The sequence below is a fragment of the Ascidia mentula genome, chromosome 6 (genome assembly GCF_947561715.1).
Source record: "Ascidia mentula chromosome 6, kaAscMent1.1, whole genome shotgun sequence".
Classification (NCBI taxonomy): domain Eukaryota; kingdom Metazoa; phylum Chordata; class Ascidiacea; order Phlebobranchia; family Ascidiidae; genus Ascidia; species Ascidia mentula.
In genome coordinates this window covers 1,679,823-1,703,077 of record NC_138571.1, presented here as the reverse complement: position 1 = coordinate 1,703,077, position 23,255 = coordinate 1,679,823, and the positions used below count along the sequence as shown (strand labels likewise).

Below are 23,255 nucleotides of genomic sequence, written 5' to 3'. Positions count from 1 at the left end.
GCAGACAGATGGCCACTGTTTCGACCTAAAAGGTCTCATCAGTGCAGCTGGTGTGACTATAAGACGACTTTGCTGACCAAACGGCCAAGCAAAGACTTCCACATTGTGGTGACTATGTTTTAATTACGTTCTAATATAAGTAAAGTTGTTAAATTTGAAACGTGACTTCTTTTTTTTGCACAGATCTATGAAGGGACAAATATCAATGAAAAAAATTACTAATTGAAATAAGACAAAAATGAAATTATACACAAGAATTTTTTTGTATGTTTTGTAATTGCTTTATTTTATTTTTTGTGTGTACGTTTACTCATCTATCTCGTTTTGAGATACACGTTACACTTTCCAATCGCTAAATCGTTTTCCGGATTTGAATAACTTCCTGTATACACTGTTGGAAGAAAATTCACTAGCAAGAAATTCGCCCAAGGTTTGCGCGATCCCTACCTGAGATTAAAACGTTCTTTCAATTAAATATCAGAGCTACACACGATTGGGATGCACAAGATTTCTGTAGCGCCGTATTTGCCTCCCACAGGAAAAAACGACTAATGGCATCCAGAGTAGTTTTTAACCACTGGCGGTATTTTGTTACAAGGCAATCTTGGTTTTCATACAATTAGCAACCATCGTAGACTTCTTGAGAAAAGCGCTTGCACATTTTTCATTAAAATGTCAATTTGCGCGTCTAGTATGTGGTCAAGGAATTTAAAATCCCTGACAATCAAACGATTATGATGGGGAAATAACACGAGTCTCAATTTGAAACCCCGGGACAAAATCGACAACGTGAAACTCTGCTACATTTTGAGAATTGAATTGCCAGAGACCATTGACGCCAACTGGTCTTTACTGCGCGTAAGACACAATCGAATGACAAAAATGGATTGCAATAACGACATAAAAAGGCGATGTATTCAGCTGGGTATTCATCACATTCAATGCGAAGGATGTAGATTTTCGATGTAAAATTTGTAGTTGTTTGCTGATCCATTGTTTTATTACTGAGACAGATCTATTTGCCTGAATTAGATATGAGCTAAATAGGTAGACGATTTCACTGCGACATCCGCGTCCAAGTTTCAACAGTCCTCTTCAAACGAAAGCGTGGCGTGTATGTAGTGTCCGCGCCAATATAAAATCGTACGATCCCGCGTTTGTTACCGCGGCTAAAGGCAGATATTCGACGAGGAGTGATGACGAAATAAAGGTTGGAGTTGGTTTGATCCAAGTCATGTCAACAGTGGCTTATACCCGATCATCCACGATGACGTCACTTACAAAACACATCCCCAATTCTAAACATTGCTTTCACACTTACCGTGTGCTCAACAATAGAACAAGCAACACGGCGCAGCCTAAACTTGCAAACAAGTTACTTAACACTTGTCGACGTTGTGAGACTGGATCAGCGAAATGCGGCAAACCACTAGCAGCGTTGTGAACGTAATAGTTTCTACTATCTGCCTTGGCGTATTTGAAACTGTAGAAATGTCGGACTTGATTCGGAAGCCAAATGCGTAAAGCGAGCTTAGTACTCTCAATCGATACAGTATGTAACTGTATTTTTAAATATTTAAAATGCATTGTGTCACACATTGTTGTGTTTTTTCATTTTAAATGCCCCCAGAATTCGTACTGTGGCTGCTTTAAAATCAATAAATCGTAATAACAAAAAAATACCCTTCACTATACGTGGAGTAGTACAGTATCATATAACGCGAAATTATATTGGAATTCCATTCACTGCATTTGTTATGACTGTAAACAAGGTCACTTCTATCGGGCTAGCGACTTTTCAGGACTCTCCAGTGTAACATTAGTGAGCCCACACCCATGTAACATTTGGCAGCCCACACCCATATAACCTTAGTGAGCCCATACCCATGTAACATTTGGCAGACAACACCCAGGTAACATTTGAGTGCCCACACCCATGTAACATTTGTGTGCCCACGCCAATGCAACATTTGTCTGCCTACATCCATGTAACATTTGGCAGCCCACACCCATGTAACATTTGGCAGCCCACACCCTTGTAACATTTGTGAGCCCACACCAATGCAACATTTGGCAGCCCACACCCTTGTAACATTTGTGAGCCCACACCAATGCAACATTTGTCTGCCCACACCAATGTAACAGTTGGCAACTCAAACCCATGTAACATTTGGCAACCCAAACCCATGTAACATTTTGCAGCCCACACCCATGTAACATTTGTGAGCCCACACCCATGTAACATCTGTGAACCCAGACCCATGTAACATTTGTGAGCCCACACCCATGTAACATCTATGAACCCAGACCCAAGTAGCACCTGTGAGCCCACACCCCATGTAACATTTGTGAGCCCAACCCCATGTAACATTTGTGAGCCCACACCCATGTAACATTTGTGAGCCCACACCCATGTAACTTTTGTGAGCCCACACCCATGTAACATCTATGAACCCAGACCCAAGTAACATTTGTGAGCCCACACCCATGTAACATTTGTGAGCCCACACCCATGTAACTTTTGTGAGCCCACACCCATGTAACATCTATGAACCCAGATCCAAGTAGCACCTGTGAGCCCACACCCCATGTAACATTTGTGAGCCCAAACCCATGTAACATTTGGCGGCCCAAACCCATGTAACATTTGGCAGCCCACACCCATGTAACATTTGTGAGCCCCCACCCATTTAACATTTGTGAGCCCCCACCCATGTAACATTTGGCAACCCACACCCATGCAACATTTGTGAGCCCAAACCCATGTAACATTTGGCAACCCACACCCATGCAACATTTGTGAGCCCACACCCATGTAACTTTTGTGAGCCCACACCCATGTAACATCCAAGTAACATCTGTGAGCCCACACCCATGTAGCACCTGTGAGCCCACACCCCATGTAACATTTGTGAGCCCAAACCCATATAACATTTGGCGGCCCAAACCCATGCAACATTTGTGAGCCCAAACCCATGTAACATTTGGCAACCCACACCCATGCAACATTTGTGAGCCCAAACCCATGTAACATTTGGCAACCCACACCCACGTAACATTTGTGAGCCCACACCCATGTAACTTTTGTGAGCCCACACCCATGTAACATCTATGAACCCAGACCCAAGTAACATCTGTGAGCCCACACCCATGTAGCACCTGTGAGCCCACACCCCATGTAACATTTGAGAGCCCAAACCCATATAACATTTGGCGGCCCACACCCATGTAACATTTGGCGGCCCACACCCATGTAACATCTGTGAGCCCACACCCATGTAGCACCTGTGAGCCCACACCCATGTAACATTTGTGAGCCCACACCCATGTAACATCTGTGAGCCCACACCCATTTAACATTTGTGAGCCCAAACCCATGTAACATCTGTGAGCCCACACCCATGTAGCACCTGTGAACCCACACCCATGTAACATTTGTGAGCCCACACCCATTTAACATTTGTGAGCCCAAACCCATGTAACATTTGGCGGCCCACACCCATGTAACATTTGTGAGCCTACCCCCATGTAACATTTGTGAGCCCACGCCCATGTAACATTTGTGAGCCCACCCCCATGTAACATTTGTGAGCCCACACCCATGTAACATTTGTGAGCCCACACCCATGTAACATTTGTGAGCCCACATCCATGTAACATTTGTGAGCCTACCCCCATGTAACATTTGTGAGCCCACGCCCATGTAACATTTGGCGGCCTAAACCCATGTAACATTTGGCAGCCCACACCCATGTAACATTTGTGAGCCCACACCCATGTAACATTTGTGAGCCCACACCCATGTAACATTTGTGAGCCCACGCCCATGTAACATTTGTGAGCCCACACCCATGTAACATTTGTGTGCCCAAACCCATGTAACATCTGTGAGCCCACACCCATGTAGCACCTGTGAGCCCACACCCATTTAACATTTGTGAGCCCACACCCATGTAACATTTGTGAGCCCACGCCCATGTAACATTTGGCAGCCCACACCCATTTTACATTTGTGAGCCCAAGCCCATGTAACATCTGTGAGCCCACACCCATGTAGCACCTGTGAGCCCACACCCATTTAACATTTGTGAACCCACACCCATGTAACATTTGTGAGCCCACACCCATGTAACATTTGTGAGCCCACACCCATGTAACTTTTGTGAGCCCAAACCCATGTAACATTTGTGAGCCCACACCCATGTAACTTTTGTGAGCCCAAACCCATGTAACATTTGTGAACCCACACCCATGTAACATTTGTGAGCCCACACCCATGTAACATTTGTGAGCCCACACCCATTTAACATTTGTGAGCCCAAACCCATGTAACATTTGTGAGCCCACACCCATGTAACATTTGTGAGCCCACACCCATGTAACATCTGTGAGCCCACACCCATGTAACATCTGTGAACCCACATCCATGTAACATTTGTGTGCCCGCACCCATTTAACATTTGTGTGCCCGCACCCATTTAACATTTGTGAGCCCACAACCATGTAAGAATTGTGTGCCCACACCCATGTAATATTTTTGTGCCCACACCCATGTAGCATTTGTGAGCCCACACCCATGTGACATTTGTGAGCCCAGACCCATGTAACATTTGTGAGCCCACACCCATGTAACATTTGTGAGCCCACACCCATGTAACATTTGGCGGCCCACACCCATGTGACATTTGTGAGCCCACGCCCATGTAACATTTGGCGGCCCAAACCCATGTAACATTTGTGAGCCCACACCCATGTAACATTTGTGAGCCCACACCCATGTAACATTTGTGAGCCCACACCCATGTAACATTTGTGAGCCCACACCCATGTAACATTTGTGAGCCCACACCCATGTAACATCTGTGAGCCCACACCCATGTAACATCTGTGAGCCCACACCCCATGTAACCTTTGTGAGCCCACACCCTTGTAACATTTGTGAACCCAGACCCAAGTAACATCTGTGAGCCCACGCCCATGTAACATTTGTGAGCCCAAACCCATATAACATTTGGCGGCCCACACCCATGTAACATTTGGCGGCCCACACCCATATAACATTTGGCAGCCCACACCCATGTAACATTTGTGACGTACCATACACCCTTTGTTCATTCTGGGGTGGCAAGTTAACCATGTGTGACAACACTTTATTCTACCAATGTTTACTCACATTTTTCCTGTATTTGTAACTGTAAGTTGGGCTGTTGTGGTGATGCATGTTGAACAACGTTGACCTGTTGTTTCATCATCATAACAGGTCCGGTATAGACTGGTCCAGTTGTGTGGATGTGTTTCTCCCCAAAATGAACTTTGCGTGGTTTACGGATATTCTGCTCGTTGTAATGTGGTATAAAAATCAAAAGCATAAGAGGCAGTTAGGTGTACTCAATGTGTAGTTGATATAACGAAACATTTCTATTGACAAGTTACACCAATCTCAGACAGAATAGTTTGTAACAGCATATTATTAGTTGATAAGAAATAAACAACAAACAGATTGGACCTCAAACGCAAAATCCAACTTTGTTATATAGTCGTTGATAATAACAGCAGGGCCAGCAACACGTTGAAATAACCGACTTACAATTTCACGTTCTCCAGATGTCCCTGGAACATCCACTATATCATGTTGGCTGGTCGTTGGTAGAACATCCGACATTTGTGAAAGATCATCCACATCTCTTGAACTCCCAGCTTTATTGTTAGACGTATGTTTTAGTGTTGTATGTAACAAGTGAATTTTAATCACAATAAACTGATTTGCAATCGTGCTTAAGCTATAACAGTTAAACCATTTCATGTGGACAAAGCAAAGAGATTATATTTACTGAACCTATTCATGTTAAGAGCGCTCATATATTTTTATAAGTTGATTTGTCGTCACCTTGTTCTTGTGGAGCGGGAGATGACATGTTTGTCTGCAAGTTTCAACGTCCTTCTGTGTTTGATGAAAAATAAAAGCAAATTCTTGGAGCATAACTCACGGCTTTAAATTTTAAGACAAACAATATAGACCATGTACGTGCTACGAAATTCATATTGCAGACGTTTCAGGCGATCGTTATTATCGTTACCGCACCATTTTGTCCGCTGGCCTTTGTTATGATTGTAGTAACAATCAAAACGTCTGTAACATTAATTTCGTAGCAATTATATCATATGTTGTTTGCCTAAAAAAATTAAATGTATTTCATCATAAAGACGTACAACAAAATCATCAGAGCTGTCCAGCAACCAGTTGGCAAGGATAGTTTGTGACGTAATAATATTGTTGATAAGTTCCATTGTATCTTTGTTCAAACACAATTAAGTGAAATAATACTGTTACCCTCGCGTACTTCACTACCGCGGAGGCAAAGGTTGGATTAATAAAAAGCAACCTAACCTCAAACCGATAAGGCGCCGTCATATTTAAAAAGTTGAACAAGATTCACTAAAGTCTTAAGCAACAAAAGGTCACAACTGTACTAACCTTAAAATATCTCCTTCTGTGTACTCTCAAACTTTCACAACAATCACAAGTTCACGTTTATCTGAAACCAACCTGTCAAAAGCTATTTAACCACACCCGACTCTACTGAGCGAGCGTGAACAGCACTTACACCAACCTACGGTTTACACCAGCCACGTACACAATCACTCAGGCATGTGAACTTTTGCAAAAGAAAGTTCTTACTCAACCATCCAGCGTACGCTTAATCTGATATCTTTTTCAAAATCTTCCGGGAAAGATTTACCGGAAACATTTTGCCGTTGTTGTTTTCCTCGGAAAAAATGCTTCGAGCAAAATTGCGCAAAGAGAAAAAAGTTGCTCCATGCGAAAACTATGACGTTTTAAAAATACGAACGTATTATCTGAGAAAGGTTTGGTAAATTTGTGATAAACTGAAATGCCCAATTTAGGTTTACACCGAAACCGAATATTTTGCCGTCGTCAAAACATTTCGGCCGAAACAACCAAATAATGTGTGACGTCACGGATACGTTGTGACAGGTTAATTGTGTTACATCATTATTGATGGTTTTGTGGGTTTTAAGATAATATTTGTAAAAAATGTATACTTTCCGAATATTTGCGGCGAAACCGATTCCAAACCTTTCGTTAACGTATATCAACTGCTTTGAATGAAATCTAAATACACAGCTGACGAGAACAACCCATGACGTAATATAATCGCAAGTCAAGCGTTTAAAACTCTTTCTTTAAGTTAGTTGATCGTCTTGTTTACCAATAATCCCATTATTCCTACTATCACAATACGATTAATTGTTCAATACCAAAATAGATAAGTTAATAACTGCCTTAAAACAAGTTTGAGGTTTGAAATCCGGCACTTCTTGTGTTGAGAGGAACGTTAATGTTGCTGGAGGGCAGCGGTTTGACGGCAAAAACTGTTCTTTATTGTTCGCAATATTGTATGTGTGTGAAACAGTTGGTGTGGTTTGATTGGCGCGGTTACAAATGACGCACAAACTCAAGCAGCGTTGTTTGAGTTGAATGATTTAAGAACGGATACAATGAAGTTCGGAGCTTTTGTGAGAAATAACGCCCGGGCAGTAGTGTTGTCAGGAGAACTCAAGCAGAACGGAGTGTAACGCAGCTCTCTGTGTGCAGTCACCTGTAACGAACGCTTGCTAACTAACAACGTTTTGTTAACGTATATTAATTGTAGAAAAATATTTAAGAACATTAAAATGTTCAGCTTACTTGCAACTTGTTTGGTGCAAGCATGTAATGTGTTGATCCCTCGTCTGGAACATCTTGATGTGTGATAAACTTCCAATGATTGAGGTCTTACGAAGGAAATGTCCCTGTGACTTATTAACTCGTAACTGCTCTGTCGGGAACAACCCACGACGTAACACCAGAGTAGTTCCTGCTCGTCAGTCAAGTATTTTTATCTTTGATATTGTTTGGATGAAGGAATTAATTGTAATGAAATTGTTGAATTCAAAAGATAATCTTTATATATTTCTGAGATCATCTTCGAGTTTAAATTACCAACTCGCCTGGTAACAAATGGTGAGGTTTTAATACAAGGCTGGAAGCAACTTCTCGGTTATGGAAATGTTTCATTGAATCACACGGATGTAGGAAAGAAAACATGAATTTCAAAATACTATAAGGTTTGGACCATGATCGGATAGATTCAAAAATAACAACGACCAGACAAAAACTCATAGTGTTTCAATGTGTTGAATAAAGAGGGGATCCACCACTGTGTCTGAAGAGAAGAAGGGAAGGAGATTTAGGTGAAAGTTCACCGCACAGTGGGACGATGTGGTTGGCGACAAACACCGACATCTGATGCGAACCGTTTCTACTCATGAGCGACAACTAGCGTCGTTTCAAACACACACATACTGGTGGGTTTGTAACGGACATATCTCATATGCGTGTTGTTATTTGGTGATAAATGTTGTCCAGACCAAATCCTACAAGATTGTGATTATCTATGACGAAATCACAGTCACGTGGGTACTTGACTCGATAACTTTTATGGTTTTATCGCTCCACAACTCCGCATGAAACTTAATTTCTTGTGTTCCTGACTCGCACAGTAGTTTAGAGTAAAATAGAAATGATTTTAATTTCTTTGGAACAAATTGCTTTTTTTGCACATTTTTAATACGCAGATGCCGACAACCTGCGATCCTGACTTTTCTTTTGTTTTCTCTTCGTGGAGGCGTCAGGATGTTCATTTACCAATTGATAATATCATGAACAAACACTTAACATCCAAAATATGACGACTGGATTTCATTTGTTTATCTTCGTTTTATTTTTGTAGGCATCTTATCTCTAGCATACGCTAAGCCTTAAAACGCCAACACTTCACAGTTCATTGAAACCTCTGTCAACTCATATCGTGTGGCGTCACACAATTGCGCTTTAAAGCGTTTAACTTTTTGCGCTCAGCGTGAAAGTAAATGTAACAACTTTTAATGAAATAACATGCCCAGAATCAGGTAAAATCAACTTCTTTGTTGCCGTTTTTACTGTGTACATTGGTAATCAACTTAGTGCGGATATTAATGCTTTTGGGTTGCTTAATGAAGATCCCAAAGAACTCTTTATTCTGTCACAAACTTGCTTGCCCTTAGACAACGTTAAGTAAACCAGACATGCGGCACGTCGTTTTGGGCAAAAAAAATTACTCTGTTTTACGTGAAAGTGTCCTTGCAGTAATTTCATTCTATACATAAGTATATGCAATGCCAATTTCAGCAATACTAAGCTTTCTAAAATTTGTTCAGTATTTGCGGAGACATCGGTACGCAAGTACTCAACACAAAGTATTTTCCATTATCACCAATTTATCTAAAGTTATCGTCAAAATCGTCCATACAAAATTATGAATGTACATAAAGTGTTTCAAATTTATTTTTTGGCAAAAATATTTGCTTGTGAACGGAACCTATCTCGTCAATCTTGTTATGATATTCGATTGTCCGTGTGTGCGCTTGAACTTTGATATGAAAATGGGATTTTTCGTATTTTCATTTCTACCTATTTCAGAAAGTAATTTAGTCGGAAACCATTCCACACGACACCTTTCCATTCTCGAGTTTTCGTAAAAAAACATATTGGGCCGTTTCCAAACCACCATCCACCATCCACCACCGTGTGAATTCGAACAGGTGTAACCTGGCATGTTGGTGTTGTCCCGATCTAAGGTTATGAAAGGTTTTCTGTTGTAGTAACTGAGACTATCTCGTGGAATACAAAATTTGAGTAGTTGTGTAAACTTCATACAGATGGCCACTGTTTCGACCTATGAGGTCTCATCAGAGCAGCTGGTGTGGCTATCAGACGACTTTGCCGAACGGCCAAGCAAAGACTTGTTTTTTGAAATTTGTAAATTCGATTTAACAGTGACTATATCCCAGTCTAACTGTGGTTAATGACCAAACCACAACATGGTTGATGACCAGACTCAAGTAAAAAATGATAAATATTCCTAAGTCGACTGTCTGTTTCAAGTTTTTACGACATATATGTCGCTGTCTGTGCAGGCATCATCGGTAGGAACACCGCATGAAAAAGTGGACATAGAGAGGGAATATTTTCCACAGCAACACTCGGTCCAACAAGGCCTTTTCGCACTAATTTATGTTGGTAATCATGAAATTCTTTGCAAAACCTTACCATGCAGCCTCCACCGTCTCCCTTTGGTCGCAAAATACTTTCAAAGATCCGCCAAGGTGGTAGAGAACTTTTTCTTACGTTTTTCTGGGGTTTTTAGTGTTTATGCGCTTGATGCCCTGAGAAAGTCTCGTCTCGCCGGTTGGCAGACGAAAAGTCGGTTTCAAATAAACACTTCAGGAACTTTTCTGATTTATGATATTGAGATATTCTGGCACGTAATTGTTAAGAGACATATCCTGCCTTGTAGGTTTGAAACTCCCAGTTGTAGTTTAACGAGTTGTGAAGTGACGTCAGTCAGGGCAGTAGTAAAATCTCCTGCATTTTCCTTGGAACCATTGGATTCCTTGAGCACGGCCGACCCTGTTTCACCTGTTGTTGGTGGTGCAAAGAGTCAATAAAAACAGGTAAGAGAGATTGGTAATATAGTAGATAACTACACTTAACCCATGGGCGTTAAACCTGTATTTTCCACTGGATGAAATCGCCTTGCTTGTGAAATATGAAGAATTTTCTGTTTCGTCTTATTTTTTTGTTAATTAACCACAGCTATTAGGTTCTGTTTTTTTTAAAACCGTGATACCAAATCTTGTTACAAAATAGACGACATTATGGATTAGTATGGGTTTGTGCAATGCAGTATATTTGCAAAGTTACAAACGTTATCAGTTTTTGCCTACCTTTATTCAAGGAGGACTGCGTCATTATCTAAAAAAATGATTATATAATCCAAAAGTAAGGGAAGGATGTGTTTATCTCTAAAAGAGGAAAACGTAAGGAGAGAAACCTTTCAGATGCAAAATTTGCGAAAAATGTATTAAAATTACGTCAGATTTGAAAATCCATCAACGAATTCATACTTCAGAGAAACAATTTAAGTGTAAGACTTGTGATAAAGCTTTCAACCAATCAGGTCATCGAACGACACATGAACGAATTTGCACTGGAGAGAAACCTTACAAGAGCACTTTATGTTCAAAAACATTCAGCAAGAATTCTTATTTAAAGTTCACACGTAACAAAATTTCACCAAGAAATGTGAATCCACATCCGAATTCATACTGGAGATATATTACAAGTCTAACATCTGTCTTAATGCTTTCTGCAGTTTAGGCTCTTACATAAGTCACATTAGAAATTTGTTTTAGACCGCATATCAGTAATTCTATGAAAAACGTTTTGCACGCGGGGAATGCCCGTCTTGTACTCCTGCGTCATAGAGAGTCTCAGTTCCGTCACAAGGCAACCGGTGATGCATTGGGGTCAATTTTCCGGTTGAATGAGCAAGAAGTCACGTGGTGTAGCCAGGGCGATTTTCAGCGTGTTTGGTGCAGTTTTAGTGCATTTTTTGCTCTTGTCAGTCAGTCAGACGTTTGGTACAGGGTGCTGTGAAAAGTTTAGTTGAAAAACCATCAAAATGTTCAAGGGGATGTAGCTCAAAATTGAATCACAGAAGTATACGTTAATTTGTAATTTTATGTTAGGCCCGCCTCTTGGATACGCAGTAAGGTGAAAATTAGTTGCAAGATAGTTGCTTAAAGCACCACCTAGGGGTCATTTCGGCTCCCGATCAGTCATTATTTTAGCTAAATGGGCTGCAAAAAAATGTAAGATGGTTTTGCGAAAAAATGAATCACAAAAACCTCATCCAATTTGCAATTTAATGTTGGCCCTAACCCTTTTCTACGCAATGGCAAAAAAAATTGTCACAGGAAAGTTGCTTTGGTTGCCCCCTGGGACTGTTTTTGCTATCTTATAGGAAAAAAGATCCTCCTGGAGGCTCCTCAGATCCTTGCTGTGTTTTGGCGGATGCAGCTGCAATCAATTTTTTTTCTCTATGAGTAGTATCAGTAGATCTTCATGGGTCACTGACCACAGGAATTGTTGTTGGCAAAAAAGCAAATCACTCAGTATGGGTATTAATGGTGATAGCCTTCAAAACTAGATTTTTGGGATTTAATACTGATATGCGGTCTTTAGAGTGGATTTGTTTTAGATTCTGCAGCGTACCAATAGGATTCCCCAGTCGCTGCTTTGCTGAAGCTAAAGTCTGTTTGCGTGTTCTTGCTGATATAGACTACTGAATTAAAAGCTCCGTGAACAGACTTCTTTATTAATGGAAACGCACGATTGCAATTACCAGGTGGCTTAAGTTTAATTTGTTTTAAGCGCGTTTAACACGTGACAGAATTGCAGCGAATTTAACTATTAAAAGAACGTGCGAACGTTTACAGCGCGATGTCAAGAATAACGACAGGGCCGAGAGAGTACGAGCGACTAAGAGGGCGAACAATTACTACGAGGGCGTTTTATAACAAACATTCAGGAAAAACGTGGTTGTCCAGCAGGGTATCAGCAGCTTGGTTTGAACTCTGCAGGAAGGTTTAGCTCCGCCTGTATCCTTTCCGTGTAGTGTTCCAGTATTGAATTTCAGGAAACATGCGGCGTGGTCAGAACTAGGCCAGGGAAAACATGCGTGTTGCCACAATTCTTAATTGAGGCAGTCAAAGAAAGCCTCAGATATTTTTTGAAATTATATTTTTTAATTATATTCAAAACAATTTTTGAGTTTTAATTCGAACCATAGCAAAGAATAAATATAACCATACAAGTGATGGTTACTCATGTTTTGACGTATATTTCTTATTTGCATTCGGTAAAAATATATGAGTATTGTCAATTTGATACTGAAGCTGCCAGAAATCGTGATAATTAGAATATAATCTTCGTTTGTTAATGAACACTAAATTCTATCTAAGTTTTCGGTTTCTATTTAAAGCCGGGTCCACACTCACGCTTTGCGCCTGCGGATTCTTTGTTTGTTTTATTGCCGCGGGCGTATACGCCGGCTTTCGGTCACAAGGGGTCGCGGGCTTGCGAGTGCTCGGCGTATTACTCCCGCGATTTGCCGCTGAGCGCTTACGTCGGCGAAATCATTTTGATTAAGCTCACGCCCGAGCATTCCCATACAATGAAGTAAAACTCACTCAGTTAATGAAGTTTTGATCCGCATTATCGATGCCCTCAGATAAAATGTCTTTGTTACTGCAAGGATTTCCCGTCATGCTTTTCGTCTTTTATGTCCATCACTGTTTTGTGTTGTTTGTGCGTTATCGCCTGATCACATGACTACATAACTGTCTTTGCCCCTTCCCCTCTTTGTTGTATGGTCTACAAACACCTTGAGTTGTTTGGCCTCTTGGCGTTTTTGTGTACGTGTTACGATGGCCGCTTGTCGCAGAAAAAATTTTTAATGTTTTTTTTTGTCTTGATAATCCCCAAAGTGGAATTACTGATGTGTTTTGTTGTGGTTTTTATTTATTTTATTGCTTTTCTGGTTACACTGACAATGAAGATGCCAAACGGCGAATTCAAATCAATTCAAAAAACAAATCATGTTTATTTTGCAAAAAAAGCAACTAAAGATCATAAACTGGCGTTGACTCGCGTCACTCCTTTTGTTGTTCCAGGAATATATTATATTGGTTCGCAAAGCCAGTTCCGCCGGTCACCGACTTGCACAGACTGATTCCTGTAGTTTTTGACATTTTATCTAGTTCTCCAAGAATTTGATAAATAGCATGCATAATGTGTGCCAAGTATATACAAAGTTTCGTTACTAACAATAATCATGCTAACGTTAGTGTAAATGTAAATAAGTCCAACATGTTGTATCAGGCAAACCGGACAACTCTCAGTCAGTTGAAATGCTATTGTAAGTTTGCTGCAGAAACATGATGGAAAAGATGAGACCAAGACAAACATCTTCCTCAATAAGAGAAAATTTCCTGTCCAGTAAAGCTGTCTTTTTCGCTACACAATTGTTTATGTTATCACGTATTTCTCACTTTTGTGTCGCTACGTTACACAAGCAGTCCAGCAAATGATTTGTTACTAAACTGTCAGGCATATATTTTAAATTTATTTTTGATCACATAGCAAAATTCTTCATTTCCCATTTTGCAAAAATAATTTGCTTCTATCAACTATGGCAAATATTTACCAATCTTTCTACTGCCGTGCCCAAATACGTTCGTAAATTGTAAAAAATATGTAGGTTCTTTAATTGGTCGCATGGGCCTCGATTTTTCAACGTTTTGTAACATATGAAGGGTGACTTTTTCAGGTTCCCCTAAACATTGAAAACGCAAAAAAACACGCAAAAAACATTCCTTCGGTCTTATTCCCCTAAACATTGAAAACGACGCAATTTCCCTTTCTTGTCAGTTTACTTTTATACTATAAATCATGTTGTCATGACACTAAATTTTAAACAATTCGATTACGAACCCCCCTACTGAAAGCGGCACATTTTTGTTTCACTCGGTCTATTGCAAATTTAGTAATTATGAAGTAACAAACCAACCTTACACTCAATAATGCCAATTATTGCCGTTATGCTACTACAACTGCTGCGCTGCGTAACAATCCACGAGACACTTGTGTTTGTCATGATTGTGACGGTGTTAATACAGGTCGAGTGAAATTATAGCTTAAATAATATAATGTTTGTGGTTTCTCTGATAATAATTTTTAATTTAAACGAAATCCAGGGGCGAAAAAACATGTGTTGAATAAAAAGGCTACCTTTGCGAAATGCCGTCATGAAGTTTCAGAGTAACGAATACGTGGTAAAGATTTCTGTAGTTTATGCCATCGAGGCTTTTTGCATTTCAAGCTACTATTTCATGACAAAAATATAACAATTAACAATTCTCAAAGGCAAACAATCCCTCATTTCGTTATAAGGTGGTACATTTAAATTGTTTCGAATTCTCGGAGGTTATAGGTAAAATTTTAATCGATCTACACGAAGAACTACATCAAAGTAAAATACAAAGACTTATTGTTGAGGAGCAGAGGAAATTACGCTGTACAATGTTCACATTCCACATGGGAAAACGTGGCTTGCATAACAGAAACACATTGCATAGTTTAGCGGTGATCTTGGTGTTGGTGATGACGTATCAATTTACATTATTGCGTTTATTTAACTTTGTAATTTTGAGTTTGTTAAGATCGCATATCCAGCTAGGCAGCAATGCCTGCAATCCTCATGCGATCGCCAAGCAAGGACCTCTGTCCAGCGAAGCTTTGGCGTTTGTGAGCAACCAGATACAAAACTGTAAGTTACGCATGGAAATGTGTGAACGAATGACTGGTAAGTAACAGTGTGGATACCAAGCATGTGGAGGTATAAGAAATTATGCGTAACAGCTGCTTTTATTAAATATTTCAAACATAGTAGGTTAGAAGATGGTGTGAAGTTTACCGTTAAGATAAGAAATACTTTGGTGAGTCGATATGGCGCCACCTATTATGTTTTCTTTAAATGAAAGGAGAATATATGCATAGAAAAAACGTTACAATGTTCTATAACTAAAACTAATTACCTTAAACAACGCAATCAATCAATACATAAACGACTGCAGTTGCATTGTTCAAATTTTTGTCGCACTCACCCACCCACTGCGTGTTTCTCTGAACGCATTATTACTCCCTGGCCCCTGCGCCATATGATCGTTTGGTTTGTCGGGAAATGAACGCATTGGTTTACTTTTGTTGTGAGGTCAAATGGCTTCATATGACGCAAGCATCTATAAATATTCAGAAAATAATTTTACTGAGAATTAGATAATTTTTATTGCATTTTACCTTTTACTAATTATTTCCATTTTTAGTCGCACTCATTGCTCCTGGAACACTCGTTTGTGCTTCAGGTTTTTACGGTCACGTGTGAGCGTGTGTTTTTTTCTTTATCTCCGCTATCACCACTAGGTTCGCTTCCACGCTGTAATGTGAGCTTGATGAGATAGCGTAAAGAAAAGCGTAAATTCGAGACTTGTTGCTTCATTATATACACCCAAAAAAGTAATTTGCTGTCGCAGACAAATAAACAATGCCTAACCGAGGACTAGATCCCTCAACAGCTATTAAGCAAGTCCTTTGCTGATGTTATGAGACATTAGTGCCAGAATACATGATGACAGGGGTTGAAACCTTGTGAAAATAAATTTGTAGAAATATTATTTGTAAAAATAATTCCACTGTATGTCATGTTTCGGCCGCATGTTTAGAAAGATCTGTTTTCTCATCATGGTTGTTTACGTCCCTCTGGTGCTCTTTTAACCTTGTTTTTAGTGCACGGCTAGTTTCCCCAATGTATACGTCGCTGCAACCACCTCAGGGAACAGGACATGCGGTAGACTTTACAAGGACGATCATTTTGGAACGCGAATCCGATAGGTATAAGAGGATGTTTTAGTCATTGAACATTAATACGCATGCGTCATCACTCAATGACAAAAAGCAAACTCTGTTTCCACTGGTGTATCGACACTTGCAAGGAAATTTGCCGTTAAATATCGCGCACTCCAAAAACCTTGATAACCCGTGCGGTTACTGATAATTGTACAGTGCAGGTGTGTTCGCACCTTTCTTATCGTTTTTTTCACTTCTTCTTTCCTTTCGTGGCGTTTTTTCTTTGTTTGTGTACCTCAACTGTGTCCACTTTGCTTAACTTACATTTGTTACCTCCTGATGAAGGTTGCTGCATAACAGCCGAAAAGTTGAGAAACGTCGATATAGTAAAGTTTGCCAGGAGGGCAGTATTCAGCAATCAAATATGCCTGGCAGCGTCAGTTACAATTTCTTAGCAGAAATTGTTGTTAGTTCGTTGTTTAAGACTAGTAAGACACGACCACCTAAAACTGCCGCACTCAGCACATCACGTGGAGGTTGTAATGCTTGAAACAGTAACTTTCATTTGAGACGCAACTGGTTGAAATTATTGCTATTTTACAGGAAAGATTAATAATTTCCTGTCCAAAATGTCAGCACAGTGTTCACGCCAAAAAGACACAAGTTGTGCATGGAAATGTGTGAACATGTAACTGTATCTGTGTGAATATGAACGCTATTATTTAGTGTAGTATATCAATTTGAATATTTAACTAAAGACAACAGGTGGCTGCCCTATTCGCACCTAACTCTTAAAATGCACTAAGTTATCAATTTTGCACAGACTTGTATGTGGATCAAGTTTGAAAAAACTTTGTCACCCGGTGTAGCTGTAATTTCCTACAGATTGTGTTATGAGCATGAGGTTTGAGAGTTTATTTTCTAATGACCGAATTCGATGAAATCTTCGTTGAAGGAAGCAAAGATATTTTATCTTTGAGCAGCGTAATGCGCATCACGAAGGTTTTTTGTCACCCAACCCTACACCAATGTATGTGCATGACATTTCTTGTTAGACCAACATTTGCGCGGAATTACTCTACCACCGTATCAGATAACGCAGTAATATCCCCTACGTATATGTGAAGGTTGCCTGGCAAGTTGTCCGTTTGCGCACTCGTGTACCTAGGCCACAATATATCCCGTGAAACCACTGAGCTCCTGTAGCACAATTGGTAGACCGTTGGGCCTGGTAACTCCAGGGTCGTGGCTGATCCAGCTGGGCTGCAATGTCTGGGCTGACAAGCCTGAAAATCTCATGATCGCGATACGTTAGCTGTGATCGCCAAGCAAGGGGCGATCCTGCCAATCATTACATTGCATGAAATATTACTGCGTGGTAAAATTGAATGGATTAATGTATATTTTAACGCCAAGATTTTTATTTTACATATATTAATGTTTATTGTTTTACAGGAAGGATTTAGGTTCAACGTATTAATACTTTCCTTTGTGGTTCATGAGAATTTTGTTGATTCACAGAAGAAAGAAGTTTTTACGAATCATAGATCACAATCACTGGCGAAACACTCATACGTTTGGAACAGAAGTGACCTAAACAGTTACTCTAACGAAGTGTGAAGAATGAAGTCGTACAAATGAAGTCATACAAAAATTTGCGAAAAATGTTTCAAAACTCGCTCAACAGTGAAAATCCATCAACGAATTCATACTGGAGAGAAACCATTTAAGTGTAAGCCTTGTGATAAAGCTTTCAGCGTATCATGTTCTCGAAAAAGGCACGAACGAATTCACACTGAAGAGAAACTTTACAAGTGTAATATTTGTGACAAAGCTTTTACTGATGCAAGCAAAAGAACAAATCACCTGAGAATTCACAGTGGAGAGAAACCTTTCAGATGCAAAATTTGCGAAAAATGTTTCAAAAGTAACTCCGATTTAAAAAGCCATCAACGAATTCATACTGGAGAGAAACCATTTAAGTGTAAGATTTGTGATCAAGCTTTCAGTCATTCAAGCCATCGAACGACACACGAACGAATTCACACCGGAGAGAAACCTTACAAGTGTAAGATTTGTGATAAAGCTTTTAGCCAATCAAGCTCTCGGACGAAGCATGGACGAATTCACACCGGAGAGAAACTTTACAAGTGCACTTTTTGTTCAAAAGCATTCAGCAAGAATTCTAATTTAAATACACACGTAACAAAAATTCACCAAGAATTGTAAATCCACATCCGATTTCATATTGGAGATATATCACAAGTGTATCATCTGTCTGTAAGCTTTCTGCAGTTTCGGCTCTTACATAAATCACATTAAAATTTGTTTTGGAGTGGATTTGTTTTAGATTCTTCAATTTAGACAGACGAAGAAATACCAACTCAAGTTATAATGAAGATATCTTTCGAAATGTAATATTAGAGCGATCAGTACCAATATCAGTGTTAGATCTTTATTACAGAAATATTAAGTTCGCCTATTGGCATCTTCAGTTTCTATCTAAAGCAGAATAGCAATAAAAAATTAAAAACCTCAACAAAAACAAAATACTCAACAGCAAGTCCACTTTCGGGACTGCCAAGACAAAAAGCAAATGCGATTAAAACGATAAAAACTGTTTTCTGCGACACGCCGCTGTGGTAGCAAGAGAAGCGAGGAGAGACTGCACTGAAGGTGTTTGTGGCCAAACGCCAAAATAGGTGGAGGAGCAAGGGTAGTGACGTAGAACAGCGAAAAGGCGATTACGCAATAAAGCACACAAAATACAAAAACAGTGATGGAAATGAAGACAAAAAGATGGAAGAGCGCGAAAATGGTCATTTCATGAGGGGGGAAAATCATAGGCTGAATGTTTATTCACGCCCTGAGGTCGTTTAACCATTTGTCTTCACAATTATCCATAAGGACCGTGGGAGGTTCTTGGACGAAAATTGCAGTAAAACAATCTGCAATGTCCGGTTTGCTTTTAAATATGATAGGGTGCTTATTTTGATAGTGTTTTACTAGCGCCATCTTGTCCCCTATGGCATCTTTAAAACGTCCTGCTTGCCATGTGGAACGGTGTGAATTCCATGTAAGTTTTTGTCGTAGAGGGATAGTGTGGTGGAAAAGGATAGTGATAGAGGTGGTAGAGTGAACCTTTGTCTTAAAATTCTTTCGGCCGCTGCATAATGCGCATTTTCCGCAAGGTCGAGAATACCCACCAGCCTGTGTGTTTCCAAGTGCAAGGGCACAGTGGATTGTCAAAACAAGAGTTTTTGGTCGCTTGAAAGTGACGGAAGCTGCAGGTTTTAAGAGCTTTTTCATTTGTGGAGAGTTTTAATTGGTTTGGAAATGTAGTGGCCCATACTACCCTTTTGTGGGACTTTTCCGTGTTGCGGGGCCAAGCCGTTGTTTCCAGTTGGCCGCTGTTGCTACGACATCTGATGTCATCTACTTGGGGAAATGAGACCGTAGAAATTTTTGCTTCAACCGTTCAATGCTGTGGATGAAGTCCTTGTCTACCTCGTTTTGGCGGCGCATACGTACTGCTTCTGCGAACACAATTGATGTAAATTGATTTTTTTGAACATTTGCATTCTATACTTTATCAGCATATACTATGGTGGGCTTTTTTGCATAACACAACAACTTGAAAAATACTTGGAGTTTAATTTTTTGAACAAGAAAGCTAAAGCAAATATGTTGCTAAACATTCTATAAACCAGAATAGCTTTATTGACAGAAGTAAATAATAAACGAAAAATAAACAATTTATCACCGTTTTATTTTTGGGGCGTTTTAATCCTTGCATTTCCAATATACATCACCAATATTTAACTTGTTTAAACATTATTTCTTTTTGGAATCTTACGTCAATCTACCATTTTCTGGTCAGTAAGATTACTGGTGGTTAAACATTCTACACCCTATAGTGGAGATCGCTGGTCATTTTTTATGGGAAGCAAACAGTCGAACTCATTACAAAACCTTTCAATTCGTTTAGATTCTCTTGTTGTAAGTTCCAGCGTATCTTAGTCGCTTACATTTCTTCCACCAGTATGAGTTCGATTGTGGATTCTGCATCACTTCTACGTTTGTTTGAAAATCGCATCTAAATGTTCTGTCTTCTTTGGGGCTTTACGTGGTTGAAAACGTAATATTTGAATGCTAAAATATCGCCCAATGCTTTTACATAATACGTGCAAAACACGTGTGGCTGATCCATTACTACAGACCACACAATAACAGCAACTGTATGCATGCCGTGGTGGGAACTAAGTGTGAAGGATTAATAACTTCCTGTCCAGCAAAGCTGTGGTGTTTGTGGCCAACTAGTCACCAAACTACGTGAAAGTTACGCATGGAACTGTGTGAACCTCGGGTAAGCGTAACAGTGTTGACACCGAGCATGTGGAGGTACATTGGCCTCATTTAAAATCACTTCGTTCAAGGCAAGAAAGAATTCGCGTAACAACCGTTTAATAGAAGCAAAATTATTTTACACATAGAAGATTAGAAGGTGGCGCTAAGTTTGCAGTTTAAAAAGGGAAAGACAATAGTGATTGGATAGTGTTTTTAAGCAGTTGAGATTGAAATAACTCAATATTTGCCACAACCGACAATGCAACAAACAGAGACAAAACAAATGGTGAATTGAGAGATTAATTTATATTTTAAATGCAAGATTTTGTTTTGCGAGCTGATATTATTATTGAAATCACAAGTAAAAGTAAGTTTTTGTCTTTATTATGGTTTATGAGAATATACTTGCTTCACAGCGAAAAACTTTTTATATGCGCGCAATACTTGGGAATAAATACATGTGAAGTATAAGAAAGACGAAATACAAACAGAAACAGAAAAGCTGTTGTAGCATCAGTGACGAACCATACTGATATTTAAGAAACAAATTATCAGAAATATTACGTTGACGAAGTTTGAAGAATGAATCCCTACAAATGCACATTATGCTCTAAAGCATACACCAGGAACAGCCATCTAAGCAAACACGTTCAAACTCATACTGGAGAGAAACCATTCAGATGCAATATTTGCGAAAAATATTTCCAAATTCGCCAACAATTGAAAGTCCATCAACGAATTCATACTGGAGAGAAACCGTTTAAGTGTAATATTTGTGATAAAGCTTTCAGCCATTCAAGCCATCGAACTACACACGAACGAATTCACACTGGAGAGAAACCGTTTAAGTGTAACAGATGTGCTAAAGCTTTCAGTAGATCAAGCTATCGAACTACACACGAACGAATTCATACTGGAGAGAAACCATTCAGATGCATTATTTGCGAAAAATGTTTCCAAACTCGTCAAGAATTGAAAATCCATCAACGAATTCACACTGGAGAGAAACCATTTAAGTGTAAGATTTGTGATCAAGCTTTCAGCAAATCAAGCTCTCGAACGATACATGAACGAATGCACACTGGAGAGAAACTGTGCAAGTGCAAAATATGTGACAAAGCTTTCAGTAGATCAAGCTATCGAACCGCACACGAACGAATTCACAATGGAGATAGACCTTTCAGTTGCGAATTTTGCGAAAAATGTTTCAAAAGTAGCTCAGATTTGAAAATCCATCAACGAATTCACACTGGAGAGAAACCATTTAAGTGTAAGATTTGTGATAAAGCTTTCAGTAGATCAAGCCATCGAACGGCACACGAACGAATTCACACTGGAGAGAAACCTTACAAGTGCACTTTATGTTCAAAAACATTCAGCAAGAATTCTTTTTTTTATTCACACGTAAAGAAAGTTCACCAACAAATGTGAATCCATATCCGAATTCATATTGGAGATATATTACAAGTCTAACATCCATCTAAAAGCTTTCTTCAGTGTAGGCTCTTACATAAATCACATTGGAAATTTGTTTTAGAGTGGATTTGTTTTAGATTCCTAAATAAATCACATTGGAAATTGAGACAGTCAAAGAAAAACCATACTCAAGTTATAATGGAGATATTTGTCACGGAATTATTTCGGCGACCCAACGCTGCCGCCCTAATTCAGAAAAGGGGCGGACCCTGCAGTAACGGCTCACCACTAAAGCCAAAATACCTCATACTGGTTTCACTAAATGGGTGTCTCTTTAATGAAAGAACCAAAACTGACGATAAAACGTACATACAATACCAGTAAACGCCAATAAACCCTCCGATGCAAACTACTTGTTTGGCAACACTAAAAACAACCGTACAGAGCGACGCCCATCTCAATACTAACGGGTCATACACACAGCACTACTTGCACCGACCAATTAACCAATCAACGACTTGCACGTGAACCAATGGATCGCTACGGAATGTGCCAAACATAGAATACGACTATAGTGCGGAAATAAACAACAAGGGAAATTTGATAAAACGTGAGTGCAAGAAACAAAAGAAAAACAAAAGCATATTGCGATGTGTTGTGCACATATGTGTAATAAGGAGTGCTTTAAATAAACAACGGAAGTAATCAAACAAAATTGATATCAGAGTTTGATTTGAAATGTGTTTCTTTGATTGGAAATTCCTTTTTTTGTCCTATCTTGCGTCACTAGGACAGTTGTTAGTAGGAATTTTAGCATGTTATGGTAAATTTGGTTCAACGGGGTAAGTGTATTTGACGCGGCCATGGCAACTTTGCGTAATACTAAAGGTACATCTACAACAAACATATATCCAAAGGTTTTCGGTTCTACGTCAACTAAAAAATGTAGAAAACTGCACGAAACGTAGCGAAAACCAAAAATCGTAAACCTTTTTCACTGCAGCGAATTAGACGCTATACATGGCGCTCGCGTCAACAAATTTAATTGTCGGTTCGTCTCTGTCGTGTTTTCAAAAGTCCATGTATCACGTTAGCGATCATAAATGCTTTAACCACAAGAACACCCTGTCCCAGTAACTGT

General features: G+C 39.6%; 1 protein-coding gene and 1 pseudogene across 1 annotated transcript; one reads left to right on the top strand and one right to left on the bottom strand.

Moving 5' to 3' along the window:
• LOC145906433 (uncharacterized) overlaps positions 1 to 23,255 on the bottom strand; it is a 266,709-nt pseudogene that overhangs the window by 34,000 nt on the left and 209,454 nt on the right.
• On the top strand, positions 17,276 to 22,129 carry LOC145906253 (uncharacterized). The gene is made up of 5 exons (XM_082993679.1): positions 17,276 to 17,353; positions 17,807 to 17,939; positions 18,039 to 18,501; positions 21,406 to 21,650; positions 21,735 to 22,129. The coding sequence occupies exons 1-5, from the start codon at positions 17,276 to 17,278 to the stop codon at positions 22,127 to 22,129; spliced, it is 1,314 nt and encodes a 437-aa protein (XP_082849805.1).

Excerpts from the sequence above, each read along its gene's own strand:
- LOC145906253 (XM_082993679.1), top strand. The coding sequence starts at position 17,276 with ATGACCGAATTCGATGAAATCTTCGTTGAAGGAAGCAAAGATATTTTA. Across the intron at positions 17,354-17,806 it reads GCGTAATGCGCATCACGAAG|GAAGGATTTAGGTTCAACGT; the intron begins GTTTTTTGTCAC and ends ATTGTTTTACAG. Across the intron at positions 17,940-18,038 it reads CTCATACGTTTGGAACAGAA|TGAAAATCCATCAACGAATT; the intron begins GTGACCTAAACA and ends CTCGCTCAACAG.